The sequence below is a fragment of the Zea mays genome, chromosome 2, assembly GCF_902167145.1.
Source record: "Zea mays cultivar B73 chromosome 2, Zm-B73-REFERENCE-NAM-5.0, whole genome shotgun sequence".
NCBI lineage: Eukaryota > Viridiplantae > Streptophyta > Magnoliopsida > Poales > Poaceae > Zea > Zea mays.
This window is the reverse complement of record NC_050097.1, coordinates 9,984,479-10,010,362: the sequence shown is the minus strand read 5'-3', so window position 1 is coordinate 10,010,362 and position 25,884 is coordinate 9,984,479. Positions and strand designations below refer to the sequence as shown.

The following is a 25,884-nucleotide window of genomic DNA, read 5'->3' as shown; positions in this document are numbered from 1 at the left end:
ATTTTACGGTTATGCATGATCACGAACTGCTACAACATAAGGGTAATGGTAAACATAATGCAGAGTTGCAGACTAACCTGGACGAGGGTTAGTTATGTTATTCGCCCAGCAGAAGAACATGATTTATTCACACATTTGTTATCAGCTACCTGCCTATCGCTTTTACTAAATATCTAAACACTTTGGATACTATTCTTTTGTGGTGTGGTCAAAAGCATTACTTTATTGTTGTGCAGTAAATTGAATAGGAGCTTTGTGGTTTGTGCTAGGCCTGAAAGGTCAGGCCACTCTAGTTGATTCCTTGCAATTTAGCAGAGCGAAATATTTTTGGTGTATATTGTTTCACGAGTGCAATTTTGATTGATTATATCCTTTTTGGTGTATATTTTTGGTGTATATTGTTTCACTCTAGTTGAACTTTGACATAATTTCTTATTTCCAGAAGTTTTTTTGGTCACCCTAATCTTATTTCATTTCTGCAGGTTCAAGTAGGTAATACTCTAGAGTACATAACTGACAGGAAGTTAGGTAAAGGTGGTTTTGGTCAGGTCTATGTTGGTCGAAGGGTTTCTGGTGGAGCTGCCCGCACTGGTCCTGATGCATATGAGGTTTGTCACTTACACATTTTATGAATTTGATGGATTTGTTCCTTACATAAATCCATTAAATGGTAATTTTTTGTAGGACGCATTGAAATTAGAGCATCGAAACAGTAAAGGATGCAATTATGGCCCTCCATATGAGTGGCAGGTTTATAAGTATGTTGCTCATCCTGCCATCTTTGTTTTTTTGTGGAGACTTTCTTTCTGACTATTGGTATTGTTTGCTAGCACTCTCAATGGTTGCTATGGCATACCATCGGTCCACTACAAGGGTCGTCAGGGCGACTACTATATACTTGTGAGTTCACTTCTTATTACTCTATTTCTTTGCAGCTCAACAGTTTTTATTCACTTATATTTTTAGGTAATGGATATGCTTGGTCCCAGCCTTTGGGACGTGTGGAATTCAATGGGGCAGGCGTAAGTATCTTCCATTCTTTTTTATGATATCTTTTGTCACTCATCAGCTTTTAGACTAAATGGTCCAACTATCGTAAACAGGATGACTTCAAGGTGTGTACATTCCTTTTGCTCTTCTACCATTCTTACTATATATTGTTTATCTTGGCTATTGTATAATGAATAGTTGGATTGTTGACAACTGTTTTTTTCTAATATGTTCTGATTATTGTTGAGTGGCCTGGAGACAATTTGTGATCCTGAAGTTAAGACAACACAGATGGGAGCTGGCCATTGTTGAATACATTTACTTTTATCTGTAGTGTTTCACATTATTATAACATAGTCTGATCAGCATCCTTGACATAAGCCACAAGTATTATGTTGTTTAGTTGTGATGTCTGATATAGACCTCTACATATGCATCTGCAATTTGCCTTTCATGCCTTTTATACTGATCAAGCACTCTTGGGCAATGGGGCTGGGGTTACCATGGTGTTTCTGTGTACCTTAACGGTGTTTGGTGTTGGCACATGTTGCACACACCCAGGCAAGGACCATTTCATGAAGTCAGAGGCTGGGCAAAATGGCAATGCCAAACAAAGCTCATCTGCCAATATCTACAACTGAAGTTACCCCAGCAGTCTACTTTCTGTTTGGCTATACCAATGGCTGCTTTATACAAAAGTTGCTAGATGCTATCTTATATAAACGTTGGTTTATGTAAGTTGTTTTTTCCTACAAGTCCACAATATACCATGGTCTGCAACCTAACAGGCTAATAGTGATACATGAAAAGCAGTACTGAAAAGCAGTGTAATTCTACATCGTTAAGAAAGCAAAGCAAAACTAAACACACTATGAACTAATACATAAACATAGATTAGCAACAACTCGGGAAAAAAATTGTACCAGCAGGAACCGCTAGCACATAAGAACATTGTATATCTAGGTTCGAACAGGCAAGAACATGGTTATGCATAATCATGAACTGCTAGAGAAGCTAGTGAAATTTATACCTCTGAACAGGGGCAAATGAGGAGTAGGCTCCTGCTTGGTCGTTCCTAAGTCAGCTGAACCAAAAAGAGAAGAACCAAACTGAGAATCTACTGAACATGAAGATGTTGGCACACACATGAAAATGAAGGACCAGCGCAGACTAACCTGGACGTCGGTGGTCGCGACATTTGGGGGACAATTGTTGTGATTGCGGTACCGAGATCGTGGTTTCCAAATCGCTGACGTAGATTGCGCGGTTTCCAAATCAGCCGATGGAGATCATGCACGCCATAGCCAAATCGGGCGCCATTGCCGCGGCTTCCAAATTTGTGGGTGCATTTCCTCGGCTTGAGCGCGGAGGGGAAGGAGAGGCGGGTTCCTGGCGGGTCGGGCGGTTGCACGGAGGGGAAGGCACGATGGATTGTGCGAGGCGGGGGCATGACGGATCGTGCGAGGTCATGGCAGTTCGTGTGGCTGCGCGGACCTCGGCTTGGTTGTTTGAGCGCGAAGGGGAAGGAGAGGCGGGGTCCTGGCGGGTCAGGCGGCTGCGGATCTGCGCGTAGGGTTAGCCGAGGCGGGGGCATGGCTGTTTTGCGGAGGGGAAGGCGGCGGGTCGGGCGGTTGCACGGAGGAGAAGCAGAGACGCTGGCATGGAGGATATTGCGAGGCTGAGGCATGGCGGATTGTGCGGCGGTGGGGGCAGGACGGGGGAGGCGCGGGGGCAGGCGTGCGGTGGATGGGGCTTGGGTCGGGGAGGTGGTGGGGACAGGCGGGTCGCGCGTGTGAGGCGGGTGGTGGTGGCAGGCTTGCGATGGCAGGGTGCACGGTGGAGGCGGAGCCGTGGTGTCGCCCTGCGCCCACCTTAGCTTCTTAATAGTAGTAGGGATGCTCATCCTGCCATCTTTGTTTTTTTGTGGAGACTTTCTTTCTGACTATTGGTATTGTTTGCTAGCACTCTCAATGGTTGCTATGGCATACCATCGGTCCACTACAAGGGTCGTCAGGGCGACTACTATATACTTGTGAGTTCACTTCTTATTACTCTATTTCTTTGCAGCTCAACAGTTTTTATTCACTTATATTTTTAGGTAATGGATATGCTTGGTCCCAGCCTTTGGGACGTGTGGAATTCAATGGGGCAGGCGTAAGTATCTTCCATTCTTTTTTATGATATCTTTTGTCACTCATCAGCTTTTAGACTAAATGGTCCAACTATCGTAAACAGGATGACTTCAAGGTGTGTACATTCCTTTTGCTCTTCTACCATTCTTACTATATATTGTTTATCTTGGCTATTGTATAATGAATAGTTGGATTGTTGACAACTGTTTTTTTCTAATATGTTCTGATTATTGTTGAGTGGCCTGGAGACAATTTGTGATCCTGAAGTTAAGACAACACAGATGGGAGCTGGCCATTGTTGAATACATTTACTTTTATCTGTAGTGTTTCACATTATTATAACATAGTCTGATCAGCATCCTTGACATAAGCCACAAGTATTATGTTGTTTAGTTGTGATGTCTGATATAGACCTCTACATATGCATCTGCAATTTGCCTTTCATGCCTTTTATACTGATCAAGCACTCTTGGGCAATGGGGCTGGGGTTACCATGGTGTTTCTGTGTACCTTAACGGTGTTTGGTGTTGGCACATGTTGCACACACCCAGGCAAGGACCATTTCATGAAGTCAGAGGCTGGGCAAAATGGCAATGCCAAACAAAGCTCATCTGCCAATATCTACAACTGAAGTTACCCCAGCAGTCTACTTTCTGTTTGGCTATACCAATGGCTGCTTTATACAAAAGTTGCTAGATGCTATCTTATATAAACGTTGGTTTATGTAAGTTGTTTTTTCCTACAAGTCCACAATATACCATGGTCTGCAACCTAACAGGCTAATAGTGATACATGAAAAGCAGTACTGAAAAGCAGTGTAATTCTACATCGTTAAGAAAGCAAAGCAAAACTAAACACACTATGAACTAATACATAAACATAGATTAGCAACAACTCGGGAAAAAAATTGTACCAGCAGGAACCGCTAGCACATAAGAACATTGTATATCTAGGTTCGAACAGGCAAGAACATGGTTATGCATAATCATGAACTGCTAGAGAAGCTAGTGAAATTTATACCTCTGAACAGGGGCAAATGAGGAGTAGGCTCCTGCTTGGTCGTTCCTAAGTCAGCTGAACCAAAAAGAGAAGAACCAAACTGAGAATCTACTGAACATGAAGATGTTGGCACACACATGAAAATGAAGGACCAGCGCAGACTAACCTGGACGTCGGTGGTCGCGACATTTGGGGGACAATTGTTGTGATTGCGGTACCGAGATCGTGGTTTCCAAATCGCCGACGTAGATTGCGCGGTTTCCAAATCAGCCGATGGAGATCATGCACGCCATAGCCAAATCGGGCGCCATTGCCGCGGCTTCCAAATTTGTGGGTGCATTTCCTCGGCTTGAGCGCGGAGGGGAAGGAGAGGCGGGTTCCTGGCGGGTCGGGCGGTTGCACGGAGGGGAAGGCACGATGGATTGTGCGAGGCGGGGGCATGACGGATCGTGCGAGGTCATGGCAGTTCGTGTGGCTGCGCGGACCTCGGCTTGGTTGTTTGAGCGCGAAGGGGAAGGAGAGGCGGGGTCCTGGCGGGTCAGGCGGCTGCGGATCTGCGCGTAGGGTTAGCCGAGGCGGGGGCATGGCTGTTTTGCGGAGGGGAAGGCGGCGGGTCGGGCGGTTGCACGGAGGAGAAGCAGAGACGCTGGCATGGAGGATATTGCGAGGCTGAGGCATGGCGGATTGTGCGGCGGTGGGGGCAGGACGGGGGAGGCGCGGGGGCAGGCGTGCGGTGGATGGGGCTTGGGTCGGGGAGGTGGTGGGGACAGGCGGGTCGCGCGTGTGAGGCGGGTGGTGGTGGCAGGCTTGCGATGGCAGGGTGCACGGTGGAGGCGGAGCCGTGGTGTCGCCCTGCGCCCACCTTAGCTTCTTAATAGTAGTAGGGATGCTCATCCTGCCATCTTTGTTTTTTTGTGGAGACTTTCTTTCTGACTATTGGTATTGTTTGCTAGCACTCTCAATGGTTGCTATGGCATACCATCGGTCCACTACAAGGGTCGTCAGGGCGACTACTATATACTTGTGAGTTCACTTCTTATTACTCTATTTCTTTGCAGCTCAACAGTTTTTATTCACTTATATTTTTAGGTAATGGATATGCTTGGTCCCAGCCTTTGGGACGTGTGGAATTCAATGGGGCAGGCGTAAGTATCTTCCATTCTTTTTTATGATATCTTTTGTCACTCATCAGCTTTTAGACTAAATGGTCCAACTATCGTAAACAGGATGACTTCAAGGTGTGTACATTCCTTTTGCTCTTCTACCATTCTTACTATATATTGTTTATCTTGGCTATTGTATAATGAATAGTTGGATTGTTGACAACTGTTTTTTTCTAATATGTTCTGATTATTGTTGAGTGGCCTGGAGACAATTTGTGATCCTGAAGTTAAGACAACACAGATGGGAGCTGGCCATTGTTGAATACATTTACTTTTATCTGTAGTGTTTCACATTATTATAACATAGTCTGATCAGCATCCTTGACATAAGCCACAAGTATTATGTTGTTTAGTTGTGATGTCTGATATAGACCTCTACATATGCATCTGCAATTTGCCTTTCATGCCTTTTATACTGATCAAGCACTCTTGGGCAATGGGGCTGGGGTTACCATGGTGTTTCTGTGTACCTTAACGGTGTTTGGTGTTGGCACATGTTGCACACACCCAGGCAAGGACCATTTCATGAAGTCAGAGGCTGGGCAAAATGGCAATGCCAAACAAAGCTCATCTGCCAATATCTACAACTGAAGTTACCCCAGCAGTCTACTTTCTGTTTGGCTATACCAATGGCTGCTTTATACAAAAGTTGCTAGATGCTATCTTATATAAACGTTGGTTTATGTAAGTTGTTTTTTCCTACAAGTCCACAATATACCATGGTCTGCAACCTAACAGGCTAATAGTGATACATGAAAAGCAGTACTGAAAAGCAGTGTATTTCTACATCGTTAAGAAAGCAAAGCAAAACTAAACACACTATGAACTAATACATAAACATAGATTAGCAACAACTCGGGAAAAAAATTGTACCAGCAGGAACCGCTAGCACATAAGAACATTGTATATCTAGGTTCGAACAGGCAAGAACATGGTTATGCATAATCATGAACTGCTAGAGAAGCTAGTGAAATTTATACCTCTGAACAGGGGCAAATGAGGAGTAGGCTCCTGCTTGGTCGTTCCTAAGTCAGCTGAACCAAAAAGAGAAGAACCAAACTGAGAATCTACTGAACATGAAGATGTTGGCACACACATGAAAATGAAGGACCAGCGCAGACTAACCTGGACGTCGGTGGTCGCGACATTTGGGGGACAATTGTTGTGATTGCGGTACCGAGATCGTGGTTTCCAAATCGCCGACGTAGATTGCGCGGTTTCCAAATCAGCCGATGGAGATCATGCACGCCATAGCCAAATCGGGCGCCATTGCCGCGGCTTCCAAATTTGTGGGTGCATTTCCTCGGCTTGAGCGCGGAGGGGAAGGAGAGGCGGGTTCCTGGCGGGTCGGGCGGTTGCACGGAGGGGAAGGCACGATGGATTGTGCGAGGCGGGGGCATGACGGATCGTGCGAGGTCATGGCAGTTCGTGTGGCTGCGCGGACCTCGGCTTGGTTGTTTGAGCGCGAAGGGGAAGGAGAGGCGGGGTCCTGGCGGGTCAGGCGGCTGCGGATCTGCGCGTAGGGTTAGCCGAGGCGGGGGCATGGCTGTTTTGCGGAGGGGAAGGCGGCGGGTCGGGCGGTTGCACGGAGGAGAAGCAGAGACGCTGGCATGGAGGATATTGCGAGGCTGAGGCATGGCGGATTGTGCGGCGGTGGGGGCAGGACGGGGGAGGCGCGGGGGCAGGCGTGCGGTGGATGGGGCTTGGGTCGGGGAGGTGGTGGGGACAGGCGGGTCGCGCGTGTGAGGCGGGTGGTGGTGGCAGGCTTGCGATGGCAGGGTGCACGGTGGAGGCGGAGCCGTGGTGTCGCCCTGCGCCCACCTTAGCTTCTTAATAGTAGTAGGGATGCTCATCCTGCCATCTTTGTTTTTTTGTGGAGACTTTCTTTCTGACTATTGGTATTGTTTGCTAGCACTCTCAATGGTTGCTATGGCATACCATCGGTCCACTACAAGGGTCGTCAGGGCGACTACTATATACTTGTGAGTTCACTTCTTATTACTCTATTTCTTTGCAGCTCAACAGTTTTTATTCACTTATATTTTTAGGTAATGGATATGCTTGGTCCCAGCCTTTGGGACGTGTGGAATTCAATGGGGCAGGCGTAAGTATCTTCCATTCTTTTTTATGATATCTTTTGTCACTCATCAGCTTTTAGACTAAATGGTCCAACTATCGTAAACAGGATGACTTCAAGGTGTGTACATTCCTTTTGCTCTTCTACCATTCTTACTATATATTGTTTATCTTGGCTATTGTATAATGAATAGTTGGATTGTTGACAACTGTTTTTTTCTAATATGTTCTGATTATTGTTGAGTGGCCTGGAGACAATTTGTGATCCTGAAGTTAAGACAACACAGATGGGAGCTGGCCATTGTTGAATACATTTACTTTTATCTGTAGTGTTTCACATTATTATAACATAGTCTGATCAGCATCCTTGACATAAGCCACAAGTATTATGTTGTTTAGTTGTGATGTCTGATATAGACCTCTACATATGCATCTGCAATTTGCCTTTCATGCCTTTTATACTGATCAAGCACTCTTGGGCAATGGGGCTGGGGTTACCATGGTGTTTCTGTGTACCTTAACGGTGTTTGGTGTTGGCACATGTTGCACACACCCAGGCAAGGACCATTTCATGAAGTCAGAGGCTGGGCAAAATGGCAATGCCAAACAAAGCTCATCTGCCAATATCTACAACTGAAGTTACCCCAGCAGTCTACTTTCTGTTTGGCTATACCAATGGCTGCTTTATACAAAAGTTGCTAGATGCTATCTTATATAAACGTTGGTTTATGTAAGTTGTTTTTTCCTACAAGTCCACAATATACCATGGTCTGCAACCTAACAGGCTAATAGTGATACATGAAAAGCAGTACTGAAAAGCAGTGTATTTCTACATCGTTAAGAAAGCAAAGCAAAACTAAACACACTATGAACTAATACATAAACATAGATTAGCAACAACTCGGGAAAAAAATTGTACCAGCAGGAACCGCTAGCACATAAGAACATTGTATATCTAGGTTCGAACAGGCAAGAACATGGTTATGCATAATCATGAACTGCTAGAGAAGCTAGTGAAATTTATACCTCTGAACAGGGGCAAATGAGGAGTAGGCTCCTGCTTGGTCGTTCCTAAGTCAGCTGAACCAAAAAGAGAAGAACCAAACTGAGAATCTACTGAACATGAAGATGTTGGCACACACATGAAAATGAAGGACCAGCGCAGACTAACCTGGACGTCGGTGGTCGCGACATTTGGGGGACAATTGTTGTGATTGCGGTACCGAGATCGTGGTTTCCAAATCGCCGACGTAGATTGCGCGGTTTCCAAATCAGCCGATGGAGATCATGCACGCCATAGCCAAATCGGGCGCCATTGCCGCGGCTTCCAAATTTGTGGGTGCATTTCCTCGGCTTGAGCGCGGAGGGGAAGGAGAGGCGGGTTCCTGGCGGGTCGGGCGGTTGCACGGAGGGGAAGGCACGATGGATTGTGCGAGGCGGGGGCATGACGGATCGTGCGAGGTCATGGCAGTTCGTGTGGCTGCGCGGACCTCGGCTTGGTTGTTTGAGCGCGAAGGGGAAGGAGAGGCGGGGTCCTGGCGGGTCAGGCGGCTGCGGATCTGCGCGTAGGGTTAGCCGAGGCGGGGGCATGGCTGTTTTGCGGAGGGGAAGGCGGCGGGTCGGGCGGTTGCACGGAGGAGAAGCAGAGACGCTGGCATGGAGGATATTGCGAGGCTGAGGCATGGCGGATTGTGCGGCGGTGGGGGCAGGACGGGGGAGGCGCGGGGGCAGGCGTGCGGTGGATGGGGCTTGGGTCGGGGAGGTGGTGGGGACAGGCGGGTCGCGCGTGTGAGGCGGGTGGTGGTGGCAGGCTTGCGATGGCAGGGTGCACGGTGGAGGCGGAGCCGTGGTGTCGCCCTGCGCCCACCTTAGCTTCTTAATAGTAGTAGGGATATGGTAGTGGAAAGTGTGAATATAGCAATAGTAAGCTTCGTTGGACCAGGGAACCACTGCTTCACATCATTATAGCTAGCGCTAGCCGGTAGGTGATTACCAATTACTACACAATTAGGAAGGAAGAAACGAAATTGGGTTACGTTACGTAACGTATCTGTCGCTGGAGAGTATTATACATCAAGAAGACGCGCGTACACTCCCTAGCGCAGAACGTGATCATTACTCGTATCTTGTCACGACTTGATGGTGAAGATTGTTTTCCATAACCACCGAATACGAAGGCCTTTAATGTGCAGCAACCCGTGACGAGATGATCTTTTGCATCGCACGCAATTAAACACAAGGATCGTGAAGAAGACCTGCTGCCTTGACTCGATCGTGCTCATGCAATGCACGACACTCATCGAGAACTCGTAGAATGCACTTCGCACACTTTATACTCGATTTATATTGTTTTTTTACAAGGAATAATATATTGAGTTTAATGATCAAACATCTAGTTGATATAAAGTCTTTAAAAACAGCAAGTGTACTGTGTACTCTATCATTTCTTAAATCTCTGTAAGAGCAAGGCTAACAATACATGGCTGTAGAGGATAGTTGCAGTCGGTCTCTATAATTTTGTTTCCATTAATAAATTTTTCCGACGATAACATTTTTCTTTTGATTTTTTCTATGGTATAAGGGCATGTACAGTGGTGTTTAATGTGGAGTCTCTTAAGGTGTTTAAGGGGTTATTTGCAAAAAAATCTTAGAGCCGTCTCTCCGTGAAGAGACGCCTCTGGCTCGTAAACCAAGTAGCAACAGACGCCTCACTTCGCACTGTACGAATTTGTCGTCTGTTCTATCGATCTGATGCTATACAAATACATTTAATTCTGTATTTATTAATAGACTACGTTTATAGACACTCCATTGTACAATAGAGTCTCTTAGTTGTCTCCTGTGCTTGGAGAACTGTTTTGGTGTCTCTCCACTGTACATGCCCTAACTAATTTTCCTTTTGATGATTATTAGGCAGGAAGGATGCCCCTTTTTTTCGTTTTTTTAAGATAGTCACGATTGGGGGTCAGAGTGCTCCGTTTCGCTGCATTTCCTTCGGTCGTGTCATCGTGTGGCCGGCCGGGTAAAACGACCCGCAACAAACGCATTAACTAGCCCAACGACGAATGAAAGTGTCACAGGAAAAGTAGCTTCCTAAATCTTCACACCCAAGAGAGAGTTCAATTGCCCCCCCCCCCCCCCCCCCCCCCATTGAATGCAATCAATATCTTCGTCTTTGCCTGCACTTATTAATGAACGGATTGTTTATGACCTTTGGTTATCTCCGCATTAATGTCCGGAGCAAGTGCCCACCCGGGATCCTCTGTGGCAGGGTAGCTCAATGGCCGGTCACCTGCTCTTCTTCTTTCTTTTTTTTTTTTTCAACAGGAGCTGCGTACTGTACTGAAATTCTATAGAATTTGGGTTTGGAATTGCGAGAGCATGGTCTGCATTTACAACTAGGAATCGTACTCTGTAGGGAAAAGGCGTTAGTTTAAAACATTATTATGATTTAAGATACTTCTGGCACACGATTTTTCCAGCCATTAGATTGAACCGATCTTCCGAACGCCACCGGCACGCACCTACTACCTGCTTTCCTACCTCTCTCATTGCCGCCGTGCGCTCGTTGAAGCCGGGCACCATCCCCGCCACGTACAAGGATTAACCTCTAGCTTACTATTTTAGTTAGTTCTAGTACATCTTAATAATAAATAGCGTAGTGTTTTAGCTAAAATTATAAGTAATTTTTTTTAAAAGGTTCAGGGGATGAAGGGTTCCCACTGATTCATTAATAAGACTCAGCCTGAGTTTAGGGCATATACAGGGGAAAGGCATCAAAACAGTTCTAAAAACAAGAGATGATTAAGAGACTCTATTATATAATGAATTGTCTATAAATATAGTTTATTAATAAATACATAAGTAAATATATTTGTACAGCATGAATTCGTACACTAGAAGGTGAGATATCTGTTCTTACTTGGATTACGAATCAGAGACGTTTCTTTATGGAGAGACAACTCTACATTTTTTTTGCAAATAGCCTCTTGAAAGACTTTAAAAGTCTCTACATTAATCACCACGATAGATTCCTTACAATGGATTACATAGTGATAGTTGTTTAGATGGGGGAGCTGGAGATACATCAATCCAGAGAAAGGGGTGGAGGGCAGGAGCAGCTAGAGCAATGGCCATAATGCGCGACGATAGATCACGTCCCGTCCTATTAGACGGCAGCTCCAAAGACGCGCTTCGTCTCTGCATCGGCGACGCAAGCGATGAACTGACGGTTTTGCAGCTCGAAAGACAGTCTCATGACGGTAATTCCAGATTGCCCAGAGACACAGATGGCTGAAGCTAAAACGAAGAACAGATGAAACCGAGCTTGGAGGGGTAATCTCCCAAGGACAGGAGATCGACTGGTTGTGAAGGGGTAATCTCCCGTCCTATTCAGCTATGGTTAGAGAACCATAACCAATTTAAGCTTATTTTTAGCTCAACTAGTAACAACTGTTGGATTAATCTCACCCGACTCGATCAAAAAGACCGAATCAGACTCTTACCTCGTGTCACGATCAAATCGCAACAACCTCTACATCACAGACTCTTTTTACATCACGTATATAAATAGGGAGAGAGCTAGCACGTAAAACAATGTTCACTGGTACTCTTGTCTCGCATACTCTCTTAGAGAGGTCTGATCTACTCTAACGTGACGAGTAAAGAGAAAGATCACATTCACCGCTCATCCTCACCCTCTTCAGTCAACATAGGGCTAGTTCGGGATAACTTTTTCTAAAGATCTTTTCTAGGAATTTGGATTTCAGAATAATCTAGTTGTCACGAGAAAATGGATATCACGGGGTTTGCGTGAAGAGGAAAATAAAGGGATCTGCATTGTTCAGGGGTCACAACAACTTTTTTATATTAAACGACTAGAACTAGAATAATATATGTGCACTGACTATATAAAAATAGATAAATGTACTCCCCTTTAACACATTATACAGGTTGCAAATAAAGCAAGTATAATAATATGATGTAAGTAGACTATGTGCTGAGATGGAGGACAAACAAGAGGCGATAGACAAGATACGGGTTTGGGTACAAGAACCTAGAAACTTTGTGAGAGAGACAAATGGCTTATGCATTATACCCTATTTGGATCCATAAGGCTAAACTAAAACGGCTCACTAAAATTTAGTCACCACCTATTTAGAACAAATGACTTAAGGAGTTATTAACGAAATTGTAGTCATAAATGTTGCGTCGGTGTGGGACTAAAGGAGTGGGGGACCAGCTACTTGAAATATTGTTTGGAAGACGGGAGTGGGGGACTTACTACAAGTTTACAATAAGTGTCGGGGTGCAGGTGTGAGTGTGGGGACCAGCTATAAAGCATGGGTTTTAGTTAGTTTTAGCTACTCCTTGGGAGCTAAAGGAGCTAAAATATGTCACTTTTAATCCTGTGTGTTTGGAAGTTTAGCTCTTAAACTAACTAAACTTTAGTCATTTTGCTTCAGTCATGCGGATTCAAACAGGTCCTTAATAGTTATGTGCTAACTATACATATGAGCTAAAAGATAAGCAACAAAGATCCTTACAGCCAACAGTTGCCTACATTACTAGTTTTGTTCTTATAATATAAGATATTATGCTTTATTGTGACACGAGTCTATTATCTCGTCTCCACCGTCAAGATCAAACCCGCAAATTCTTGCTCTCAATAACGCCATATCAAGTATGCTATGATATTCTCAATGCATAATTTCATATGAAGTTTCATATATTAATTAGAGTGCTACATCAGTGTTTTTGGATGACATGACACCATATTTATTATTAAATGGATGGAACTAGTTTCGTCACAATGAAACCATATCAGCTAATTTCCAAGATATTGAAAAAACGCATGAAACCACCGTTGAGGGCTATTTGTTTCATCTCTATTTATTTCATATATTTCAAATGGCAATTTAGATGCAACAGTTAATTAAGATCGTAGCCTATAAAATTATGGAGTGAAACTTCTATATTGAGAATGTATGTTTTATTATTTATTTTATCTCACTATTGATGATGTGATAATATTGAAAATAATACGATGAAATTCTGGTTGAAAATGGCCTTACAGCCTCCGCGGCATCCATCCATGAACCATGGCTGCGCGGACGTCCTATGACTGTCTACACGTTTGACCGCCATTAAGTAGCTGATGTAGCCTTTGTAGGGAACGAAATGTGAGATGGAGCATCGAGTTCCTATTATATTATTAAATACATATCTGTTAGTTGACATAGGAGAAAGACATGTCCGTCCTGATATGCGGATTTCGGAAATGGTTTTTTTTTAGTTTGATGATGATGAGATACTAGCCACGCCCATGCTTGGTCAACTAACCGTTGGCAACAGGAATCCTCAACCGGGGTGGGGTGGGGGGAACCATACTGAATTGAGCAGAAAATATCCAGGACGCATGGACAATACAAATAAATATATGTCTGTAGCTACATCTCTACGCAATGAATGGATAGTGGTTAGGAGCAGTGGTTCAGAGGATGGACTTTGTGCTCTACGCAAACGGTTCAGAGGTCGGCTGATCCATTACTGCCGGATGACAGTACAGATTGCAGCATTTAAAAGTTTCACAAAACAAACGCCATCGTCGACCTTCCAGAATCAAGAAGGGGAGGGGAGCGACCAGAGAGCCAGCAGCGTAGAGCGTACGTGCTGTGTCGCAGATGCAACGCAACCGATCGAACGCCATGACTGCTGCAAGTACGAGCAGGAATCAGAGGAGTTGGAGCACAAGCCTGAAGAACCACTGCAGCCGCGGCTCGGCAGCTGTTTCAACTTGTTATCTGTACTGTACAGTACCTGCCCAATGTACAATATGCAAGAAAACGGATAGAAACATGCATGTCCCCGGCCATGGTACGCACGGTATTGATGGTAGCAGTTTCGGTGTACTATGGCAGAGGCGGACCTTATTTTCGTCGCAACGATTACTCTAGATGTTGTATCGCATTATATTGCTGTAGTTGTTAAAGGTATGCTTAAAGACAGTTTCACCGGTGAAAAAACTTAATCAATTTACCACATAATTAATCTATTTTACTTTAACAATCTCCATCATTATGAACTAACTTTAATTTATCGGTACCACCATATAATACATTAGTTTAATTTTATAAAACTCACCTTACCAAATCAACCCACATAGATAACATCCACTAAATACACCAAACAAATTGCACCTAGACTTAACACATCATCAAAACCAACGGTTGGGATTATTGGATAATCCTCTTCTCTTCTACCCACTCAAATCCAATGAACAACATTATCTGTATCATGCCTCATCCTCCCTTCCACTGCAACCCTGCCACCCGTCCCTCGTGTCCCCACCGTCCTTTCCTCTCACTCGTGCCTCTGTCGTTGACCCTCCCCTCCGCGGAATCATAACGTTAGCACAGACTATATGCTACTATATATAAAATTTGGAGAAAAAATGTATCCTAATGTAGACTTTGATGTATAAATGCTGAGATGTAGAGAACGTTTTTGAAGAGAAACGAGGAATTGATGAGGAAATCATTTAGAGCAGAGAGTGTGTGTGTATATATAGCCTTAGACTGGATACAACGTGAGACGATATCGACTGCTGATCTTTGGTCGGTATCCACCACGTTGATTCCAACACCAATCAGTGGCTCTACTGACCAATCAGTCTGATAACAACTGATTTTAGTGACATAGTGGTTTGATTGGTCTAGGCGTGTGCCATCTTCATAAAATACATTATCATTATCATACGCACTGAACATAGAAACCATATATGTTTGTAATTCGCGCATCCTCTCCACGTTAGCTCCGTTCATTCGCATTGCGGGCTTGCGACCATCTCCAACCCCCAATCCATAATTTAGTTTCTCCTTTGATATGTTTCTGAATGCAACACAAATGGTAGATATTGATAGGTGGGTAATGGGTTCTATTCTAAGCATAAAATATGTCATTCTAAACAAAATCTACTTGTGTGGATCTATAGCTGATATATTAGTCTAACACTTTTCTGGTAGATCCACGGCTGGTCCGTGATAATTTCTAATTCAAGATTTACATTTTTAGTGATGAATGTCTACCAAACCAACCCCTACAGTGTGTTTTGACGCTAAGTGCTGGTTTGATGACCCGAAAAATGTAGAGGGTCCATATATGTTGAATATTGAGCGTATTCCTACAGTGAGGAAACCCTCGCTATTCAAAAAATTGAATATTGAGCGTATTCCTTCCCCATGCCTGAAGAGCGAGGGGATTCTTCTCTATAAGACTTTGTTTGGATACTCTAATATTGACCTCAATCCATATATGCTGAGGTGGATTAGGATCGATAATAAAGTACCCAAACTAGACGTTGATTTGGTGGAAAGAGAATTGAATAGGATTTATAAGGAGGAATCCCCTTCTTATTTAAATTTAGATAGCAAGAGAATTCTACTCTATTGATTTTCTCCAATTCTCTGCCCATCAAATTAGTCTTGAACCCCTCCATTTTTTTTTCACCAAACCGGCCTTAAGAGGTGCCTGTGTACTCGCTCGCGTACATATCTTGTGTTGCGCATTCTCTGCAAACTCTTGGAGCTAGAAACTTGCAAGTCAGCACAACTTTCGACTCCGAGTATTAAATGATTTGGTGCATGCATGCTGATGCAGAGGGAGATGGTCATCGTTTGACAAAGCAGGAGTACAGTAATCTACAAGTACAGCACGCAACATGTGCATCCTGATCGCTCACATACTACAGTCTACAGCAGAACATGAGAGTAGCATAGCAGCGGAGGAGAGGAGTCCGCGGCAGCAGGTACTAGTACTATAGCAGGGAAAATTACAAGTCTTCAATAACACGCCCGCGCAATAAATAATGGTTCCATGAATGCAGAGTGGTTCCTGGTTGAAAAATCTGTGCAGATGATGGGGGAGGGATTCAATGAGGGAAGGAACGAAGCGGAGTTATAGGCTAGGGTGGGCCCCCCGTTCATCCATGTCCAACGCATTTCCTCCAAATCACACGCACGTTTATCAAACCACCTGATGCAAACATCCACCAAATCCATGCATCGAATAGAAATCTTCTTCCTCGCTTGTCTTGGTCTTTGCATTTGAATTGATTGCCTTCTCTGCACTCTCTTATGCTCTATGATCTGCTCTGTAAATACTCTATTGTACAATCTCGGTAGGGAGATTTACAGCACAGCTATCAAAACTGCTACATCAGCTTTTACGTAATTAACCCTGTTCCATCGTGATGAAACACACTTTCTCTTCTTTTATAATTAACATGCTAAGTAATTTAGTTTTTTTTTTGACGTGTCACGATTTTAAATACAAATGAAATCCTGATGGAACTTACACTGACACTAGCCTTAGTAGTGCTGTATAAGAACCAATATGAGTGAAACCTTTCCAATTTGAGGGTCATTTATGTTTTGAAACAGAAAACAGTTGTCAAAGTTATGTTTACAAGAGCGCATCGTTATCAAAAAAAAAAAAAAAAACGCCAAGTGCTTGTAAACAGGAGAAGGCATTTTTCAATAAAATAAAATAATAATTGCAAGTCTATCTGTGTGCTGTGCTAGCGCTACGTGCGCGCGTCAATTTGGTCCAACTGTTCCCAATAAATACACCTTGAATTGGTGGCAGTCTTTATCCCCGCCTTCAATTTCATCACATCCAAAAATGATATTAAAAAAAGGCTACTGCGGACGGTTCCCTCCTCTGAGAGGCAGAGGACAAGTTGGAGTACTGTATAATGATGAGGGGGTATGGATTGCTATATATTTGCTTTTCTGTAATCATGATCACGCGCCAACAAAATAGTTGCATGTAGCTTTTCCTGGAAAATCATCCCGGTTTTATTTTGTTCCTGTTTTTAATAAAATAGTCGAATCTACGTAAACGTAAGCGTCTGTGCATGAACTATTATTTGAAAAATTAATTTGAAATCAGAACGTGGACTTTCTAGGGGAACTGTGGAATGTGGAATTGAAAATAGAAACAAGCCTAGAGAAGAACTCCGAGGCGCGGGCCCAACAAAGTGTTTTCCTCAAATGGCCCAGAAAATGAAGCATCAACCAGCCCAACTAATAAGCAAACCTGCTTCTCTACACCACCCAAGGCCCAATAGAGTCCACGCGCCCTCATCTCCTCCCCAACCCGTTGTCCACTGCCTCCAGGCAAACCGGCAGCGCCGCCGCCGGCGATGACCACCGCGCGGCTCGTCTCAACATCCCCCGCCCGCCTACCCTCCACGTCGGCTTCCCCGATTCCCAGAACCTCGCTGTGTGTTGTCGGTCGTGCCCCTGCTTTCTCCGCTAGGGCGCTCGGCTTCTCGCTTCGTCTCAAGCCGTCGCCTGCCATGGCCGCCGCCGGCCCCCCTACCGCGCATGGAGACTCAATAGGTGGTTCGTGTGTTTCATACTGGAATTTTTTGCTCTCTGTGCAGCTTCGTGTTTGATTTGTTCCTCAGCTGTGCCCAGCACTTCATATTTCATATTTGTTCTTCTTTACGGTAGCTATTTCGACTGACTGTATTTATTCCAAGCACATTTTTTTAATGATTGCGTTCAAAATCTTCAGGATCTTCTAGGATTGGAGAGGTTAAGAGGGTGACCAAAGAGACAAATGTGCACGTGAAGATCAACCTTGATGGCACTGGTGTCGCCGAGTGTAGCACAGGGATACCGTTCTTGGATCACATGCTCGATGTGAGTAGTTTATCTGTGGTAATTAGGGAATCGGGGGCATTTTTATAGACATAATATACTTCTACTTCTTTTTCTTTGTGATTATTTGGTATGCATGGATGGGGAATGATAACAATAGACTTTTTTGTGCAAAAGGGGAGGCTCGTAGTTAACATGAAGCCATCTTGATCAAATCCATAAATTGGACTGATGGAGGCATCTTCTGAAAGGGAAAAAAAATCTTTTTGTGTAATGCAGTTAAGAAGATGTCTACTGCTCTTAGGTCAAGGAGATGTTTAAGAGGGCCAGTAGTACCATCACTTTTTTTTGAGAAAGTGATGTACTGTACATGGATGGAAAACTCTACCACTTTTCTAGTTCCACGTGTTGCTTGTGGTCACTATTGGGACTGTGCTATCAAGCAATTACTTGGCAAAATACCTGTTTCATTTTTCCATTTCATAGCATGATGCGATTTGTGGAGAGAGTGCTACTTCTCTTCCACCTAACAACTAATGTGGTGAGTGGGACGTATGCCTCTAACATAATTGACAAAAATGACTACTGTACGTGAGTAGCACTTGTGAACAAAAAAATAACTGTAAATACTAAAATACAACCATAGTCAGCATGCAAAATTCTTGTAAAAGATCGCCTATTTCCAACTTTCCATTATATTCCCTTGGGAAACATTTTTTAGGCTGCTATTCTTTAAATGGTCTCTATTCTATTTTACTCATGTCATACTCCCTCTGTTCCCTATCTTAAGGTCACAAAGGTTTGTCTTAAGTCAAAGTTTTGAAACTTTGACCAACAATATCTATAAAAACAATTATTTTTAAATTAAAAAAATATATATTGTGGCAGATGTTTTAATAATAAATGTAATAGTTTCATTTTTAGTTAGTCAATATTTATGAATATTTTGTTATTAACGGTCAAAGTTTTAAAACATTGACTTAGGACAAACCTTCGTGACCTTAAGATAGGGGACGGAGGGAGTATGATTTAAAGTAGAAGGTTCTAAATAAGTTAGATAAGTATGTCTTTTTCAGTTAAAGTTGGCCATTAACTTTGATCTTGAAACTTGCAGCAGTTGGCATCACATGGACTCTTTGATGTCTACGTTAAAGCAATAGGCGACACCCATATTGATGATCATCACTCAAATGAGGACATTGCTTTGGCAATTGGAACGGTGATTATTACTTTCCAAGAGTATTTGTTGTTTTCACTTCTAGAAGCATTTGTAGGGATGATTATTAACTTGAGGTTAGGACATCCATGTATTTTCCTTTCCTATTTTTTGTACTAAATTGAACATCGAATCACCATATTTTATTTTCAGCATATAACTTATGCTGAACCACCTATAATTAGTTCTATGGAATCATCATAGATAGGCAGATAATCAATAAGATGATCTTCTCTTATGGTCTATGTAGGCACTACTTGAAGCACTTGGTGATCGAAAGGGAATTAACCGATTTGGTCATTTTACAGCACCGCTTGATGAGGCAGCGGTTGAGGTTATACTGGTAAGTCACATTCTCTTTCTGTATTTAAATACTATAAATGTGCAATTTTGCATTGACTTGATGTGCCTGTCATATATGCATTCGTAAACCTCAAGTGCTGTGTGGTCTTGTACCTGAGTTGCATATGTCTGGCTCTAGTGCTTTACACTTAAGAAGTGCTCAATCACCTAGTTCTTTGTTTTTGGATTTTCACGAATTCATGGGCATATACTATTACTAGAGGCTCATTATATGTCTTTTTTGGCACTTCAGCATGTGGGGTTATAGTCCTTCGTTTGTGGCTTCACAGGAGTGAAGGTTAAGCTGGTGTACTAGACCCTTACAGGAAAGAGGAGATGAGAGAAAGTACTAAATACTAGGTCTGGAGGGTCAGGAGAGGTGGGAGGAGGCAATCTTCCACCCTACTCCGTTTGGCTTACAAATTACATGGAGGTCTTCAGACCTCTTCGGCCCTAGGACTTTTTACATGGAAGGGGGTAGGTGCAGCCACCCTCACCCCCAACACAAAACGAAGTCACTAATATTCAGGTTTTTTACATAGTTTTTTTTATTTGTGTATGAAGTTTTCCATATTCATCTATCACATAAAATAAAAAAATAATGCGATTGCTGTTCTGTTAAATGTTATCTTATATTTGTTTGCCATTTTTCGGTTCATGTTAGTTTAATCTATTTTATTGGACACATCACATTGGTCATATTGTCAATGTTTTAACTTCCCTGTATCCAGGATCTGTCTGGTCGCCCTCATTTAAGCTGTGGCTTAGATATTCCTACTCAAAGAGTTGGCACATATGATACACAGGTAAATTGTGAAATTTGCAAACCTTTTGTCATCTGTATCAACATATGTTAGGTTGATATTTTCTTTATGTTTAAACAAAAGAAACAACATCCTTGATAGCCACATCTGAAACATTTGTTTCAAGTTTCCATCAACTTTTCAAATACAACACTTGCCGTGTTTAAAAAGAGATACCCTTTTTTTATGAAATCTTCAAAGAAAACTTGGCAGTCATTTTGTTCATTGTCAATGCGATGCAGCCCTTTCTGCATTGTAAACTCCTGCAGTTAACTTACAGAAAAGTTTCATTTATTCGTTTTGGTCCCAGCTGGTTGAGCACTTCTTCCAATCTGTGGTGAACACATCTGGGATGACTCTTCACATCCGTCAGGTACATATTGCTGTCCGCTCAAATCAAATTCTCCTCAAAACAGCTGGATCAGTGATACAATTTTAGTCACGGGCATTTTGTAGAATCATATTGACTGGCTGAGCATAAGGCCAAGATGGTTGAGTTTTCTCTATTTTTTATAGCGAATTTGCATGACCCCGTCCCTATCACCTGATCTCGCTCCATACTGTCTTTTGAAGCTTGCTGGGAAAAACTCACACCATATCATCGAGGCATCTTTCAAAGCGTTTGCTCGGGCCCTTCGACAGGCAACAGAGTATGACCTGCGCCGTCAAGGCACTGTCCCCAGGTCTGTCTTTCCTTACTCAGAACTTTTGTCGGTTTTCTAGTGTTATTTCGATCCACACCATTCTGTAGATGTAGTTCGAGTTTTCTAGTGTCGATTGATATCTGACATTGGTAGAGGATAACTGGGTTTAGAAGTTTACAACCCTGTCGTCTCCTGATATGTTTCTTGGTTGTCTCAATGGCAGCTCCAAAGGTGTCTTGTCGAGATCATAGCATCGCAGTTTGGACGAACGCATATCTTCCACTGCAGCGCACATCAATGAGAGGAAAACCTGCAGAGTAGACAGCTTGGTTTTTGCTGCTCACGTTGGGAGCCTGCGTTAGCCTCTGAACATTGCTAATGGGATAATCAAGAACCATCTAGCAACTAGCAAGCACCACTTATTATCTGCCTTGTGACAGTGGCATAGCGCGTCTGCTCGCTACTGCAACTCTATTATCTGCTCGCTGGAGTTACAGGATATCTGAAGATTGAAGGTCTAGACATGCTGTGAGCCTGTGACTTTGTAAGCTACACCGGTCAGGAATAATGCTGCGTCTGGATCATCCGCAGAAACATAGGGGTATGTAAATTGTTTGGACATTGAAGGGAATGCATTGATCTTTGCGCGTTCAGTTTCTGCCAACAAATTAACGGGAGAGCTGAGAAAATACGAGCCCTCCAATTATCTGGGAAAAGGGATGGATAAAGCGCGGCCAGTGCAATAGTACTAGTACAAATAAAACGATGAAACTTTTCGATTTTATTCCATATATATCTATAAGTTTTGCCGCAAATTATTCAACCCGATCGAGCTAGAGCTAGAGCTACGGCTCGATCAACACAGACGCCGCATTGCGCCTGCTCACTAGCTAGGTGTTGGTGGGTGTTTGGTACACCTGACCATTACAACCGAACTTAATACGTATAGCCTTCACTTCACGTGGCTTAATGCTTGAGGACTTTGAGGTACTATATATAAGTATACTTTGTGTATGACGGCCTGATCCGCGCGCGCGGCTGCACTTGTGCAGCATGCTAGCTAGGCGGCGCCGCCGTGGAGCCACCACCGTACCGATCAGCTACGGCCGGGGTAGCCCGGAAAGCCGCTGCCGGGATAGCCACCTCCTCCGGGCAGGCCACCACCGCTGCCGGGATAGCCACCTCCTCCGGGCAGGCCACCGCCGCCGCCGGCCACTGGTGCCGCGCCGAACGCCTGCTGGACCCAGTCGACGGTGGCCTTCTCGAGCATGAACGCCCTGGCGAGGATGTCGTCCAGGATGGGCGGCTTGGCCCCGAACACGGCGTTGGCGATGGTGACGGTGCCGGGGTTCTGGCTGCTGAGCGCGGCGATGGCCACGGCGGGGGTCTTGCCGTTGTTGAGCTGGAAGTGGATGAGCCCCTGCGGGAACACGAAGACGTCGCCCATGTTCAGCTGCATGGTGAAGAGCGTGTTGTTGAGCAGCTGGTTGGAGGTGACGAAGCCGACGAGGAGCGTGCCCTGGATGACCGTCAGGATCTCGGACCCGCGCGGGTGCGTGTGCGGCGGGTTCTGCCCGCCGGGGACGAAGTCGATGCGCGCCAGCGAGATGCCCAGCGTGTTCAGCCCCGGGATCTCGTTCACCGCCACCGGCGTCACGGCGGAGCCCTGCCCGTTTGGCGCCATCGGCACTATCCTGAAGAAGAAGTCGGTTGCCTTCACCACGTTCGGGTTCTTGCACACCACCCCGTTCACCAGCACTGCATGCATATATACGACGACCGACGTCCACCCAAGTTTGATCATGATCAGTACCGCTACCGTCATCGCATGTACGTACTACACGTCTACAGAAATGAATAAATATATTTACCAGGGTTCTTGTTATCAGCAACGCAGAAGTCCTGGAGCTGGGTCGGGTCAGTTGCCAGACCACGGGGAACTGAAGCGAAGCCCACAAATGCTAGCACTGCAAGCAGCGTAGCAAAGGCGCGGTAAGCCATGGCGGCCTTTGCGCAATGTGTTTATATTAGTAGTGATCAAGTGTGTGTGTGCTCGATCGAGCTGCTTCGTCTGCTCTACAACACTTGCCAGCAGCCAGGACACCAATTTATACTGTCATAAAGGTAACTGTGCAGTAGTGGACTGCTTGCACGCTCGATCTGCTAGCTCCACAATTCACCATCCATCACTCACTCACTCACTGTGTAGTTTGAGTAGGCATCCACGATCGATGCTAGCCCTATTTGTGTCTTGTTGTTACAGTTCCACTTGCTGTTTGTAATATAATCACGTGCCTGATATATATATCCTTTGTGGAATTACATATGTGCATGCACGTACGACGATATGGTTGAAAAATGTGGGTGAAGATAACAGAACTTTTTTTAATCGCTGTAACATTCACCCACTAACACAAAGAATTCCGTAAACAAGTACACTACTACCATGCATGATGCACTGGAAATTCTACGGGCCTCCTGTGAAGGTGACTAATTATTATTTTTTAACTCGCGCCTCCAAACACTCCAGAGTGCTCGTCCGCCATGCCACACTAAAACTTCGCTACAACCTCTCCCCTCGCTAAGCCACAACTCTCTATTGACACCTCAATCCTACTGAAATCCCACGAGAATGAATAACCTTCACCAACCAAGGAGACTCATGTCCTTCCTTCTCCTCCTCTTTCTCCTTCTCTTTCTTCTTCTTAGATCGTGTCCAACAGCTTACTCATATAATTACTCAAAACACTATTTTGTATTGTTTTGTATAAATTGCACTGTTCGTAGAGTGAAGTTTAAATATAGAGATACATATGGGTAAGCTGCCGGAGATAATATTATTAGTGACTGTATGTTTAGTCTAAAACGAAATATATTTTGTGATGGAGGGAATACTTATTATTTCCAATTCTTTTTAGTTCGATCATCACTGGAGTTTTTAACACAAGCATGTCATCTTGTGGTAACTGCTAACTACTAGAATCCTAGATAGCTCTATTCTATCACTTAACACTTTCAAAAAAAAAAAAATCCACCATCTAATATATGATCCTTGATGCAAACTAAACTTATCTCAATTGGTTATGTCCATTGTGATAGAACCTGTTTATCAGTTTGTTTCAAGTTCTTGACTTGACATATATGCTCGTATATTTATTCTAGATTTATGCTGTGATTTAATGATGGCTAGTGAAGGCACCATAGCCCACTGCCGCTGCCGCTGCCATCCACTCTGACGTAAACCCATCTATGCCTGTATAGGTTGAGTGTTAGACTCTTTGGTCCTTAGTTATTATAGATAGATAGTGCAGTGGTGCCATAGCAAAAACCGTCCCCCGCTGTCGCATTCAGCCTGACGTGGACCCATCTTCATGTATCATCTCCATAGATAAACTGGTAAAGTCAATTATCTTTCAGTGAATAGGATGACAAATGGCGCTAAGAAAGATAATAACATCAATCAAAGCGCATTGAGCAAGCAAATTGACTTATTCACTTATACATAAAAAAACTTGTTAGATTTAATTAAGGGTTGTTGCATGGTTGCCCCTGTTCGAGAATGGGATTCCGTTTTTATCCCTGTTTTCTTAAAAAATTGCATGTATGCTCCTAGTTTTAAAAACGAACAATCCCCTATTTCGTTAACAACATTTAACGATGTTAACTCAGTCCACATAAAGGCGTTTATACTGTTGCAACATTGCCCCTCCTTTTGTTATATTATTTATACATTTACTCCATTGACATAAAAGTTTGGAATATAATTGTAAAATAAACTTGGCCATATCTTTTAAAAACCGATTTTTAAACTTTATGATATTTTAAAAAATATATGAAAATCAATATCCTAAACTTTCATATTAAAGTGGAGGAAAATTGCAAACAAATAATAATAAGAGGGTCAATGGTACAAGGTTATGAACGTCTTTTTGTGGGCTAAGTTAACACCCAATTAAGTGGTGGTGATGATAGATTACGGACAAACTGGCTCTTGGTTTTAAAAAGAAGTGACATGCATGTAAACTTTCAAAAATTAGGGCAAAAACAGAGTTGTAGCCGTCGAGTAGGAACAACCATGCAATTGCCCCTAGATTTAATATGTGGCTAGCCCATATTTTATTAATTAAATTAAAAAAATTATAGATCCATATTTAATGTTATGTTGTAATACGGTTTTAATCCCATATGAGAATTTGACTATATATTAATTCAACTTAAATATGTTATTATTTACGTATCTATCGAGAAGTTGAAAGAGACTAAGAGCGTGCTCAACAGCGTACCATGATGTGCTAGGGCACAACCACACCATGCGCTACATTCGATGATGACATGTTCTTTCTAGTGACTAGTAGTGGAAGAGTATATTAAATTTAACATGAAAATACATAATTTCACGACAAACCTTCAGCATATTGATAGCAAAAGCAAACTAAGGGTTTTTATTTTTCAGACTAAAGTTTAGTCTGTATCACATCGGATATTTAGATGTTAATAACTACGAGTATTAAATTTAGTATAATTAAAAAATAATTAAATAAACAAAGACTAAATAACAAGAAGAATTTATTAACCATAAATAATTCATAATTAACAAATGTTTATTGTATCATCACATGGATGGATCATATACTAATTAGACTTAATAGGTTTGTCTTGTCCATTTAATCCTCGTCAATTGAATTATTTTTGTATTTAGACTACAATTAATACCCGGCCCGTAACTGATATTCAAACATCCGAAACGTTTCGGATACGGACTAAACTTTAGTCGGGGAACCCAACACACTCCCTAAAGCTCGTTTTGTTTTGTGATTCATAACATCATGGTTTGAAAATTATAGCAAGATAA

The 25,884-nt window shown here is 43.3% G+C and overlaps 2 protein-coding genes and 2 long non-coding RNA genes across 7 annotated transcripts; 2 read left to right on the top strand and 2 right to left on the bottom strand.

Annotated features, from left to right (window-relative positions):
• The first annotated feature begins 659 nt into the window (after positions 1-659).
• LOC103645933 (uncharacterized) lies at positions 660-1,383 on the top strand. Its single transcript, XR_002267072.2, has 3 exons — positions 660-758; positions 831-900; positions 967-1,383. It is a non-coding gene; the product is annotated as an uncharacterized lncRNA (long non-coding RNA).
• A 65-nt stretch (positions 1,384-1,448) lies between these two features.
• On the bottom strand, positions 1,449-9,292 carry LOC118471929 (uncharacterized). Its single transcript, XR_004856134.1, has 5 exons — positions 8,532-9,292; positions 6,410-8,440; positions 4,288-6,318; positions 2,166-4,196; positions 1,449-2,074 (listed from the first exon to the last, which is right to left on the bottom strand). It is a non-coding gene; the product is annotated as an uncharacterized lncRNA (long non-coding RNA).
• An 8,146-nt stretch (positions 9,293-17,438) lies between these two features.
• Positions 17,439-21,744, top strand: LOC100194281 (Imidazoleglycerol-phosphate dehydratase 1 chloroplastic). Of its 4 annotated transcripts, none has more exons than XM_008669075.2 (8): positions 17,439-17,763; positions 17,942-18,069; positions 19,142-19,246; positions 19,494-19,586; positions 20,317-20,391; positions 20,699-20,761; positions 20,962-21,071; positions 21,256-21,685. In XM_008669075.2, exons 1-8 carry the CDS (start codon positions 17,565-17,567, stop codon positions 21,281-21,283), a joined length of 801 nt encoding a protein of 266 aa, XP_008667297.1. In that variant the 5' UTR covers positions 17,439-17,564; the 3' UTR covers positions 21,284-21,685. The 4 variants fall into 4 exon arrangements, with proteins under 4 accessions (XP_008667297.1, XP_008667299.1, XP_008667298.1 ...); XM_008669077.2 differs by having other exon boundaries at positions 17,479-17,763; positions 19,145-19,246; XM_008669076.2 differs by having other exon boundaries at positions 17,479-17,766; positions 19,145-19,246.
• A 48-nt stretch (positions 21,745-21,792) lies between these two features.
• On the bottom strand, positions 21,793-23,110 carry LOC100284455 (uncharacterized). Its single transcript, NM_001370654.1, has 2 exons — positions 22,904-23,110; positions 21,793-22,790 (listed from the first exon to the last, which is right to left on the bottom strand). The coding sequence occupies exons 1-2, from the start codon at positions 23,031-23,033 to the stop codon at positions 22,129-22,131; spliced, it is 792 nt and encodes a 263-aa protein (NP_001357583.1). The 5' UTR covers positions 23,034-23,110; the 3' UTR covers positions 21,793-22,128.
• Between the last annotated feature and the right edge of the window lie 2,774 nt (positions 23,111-25,884).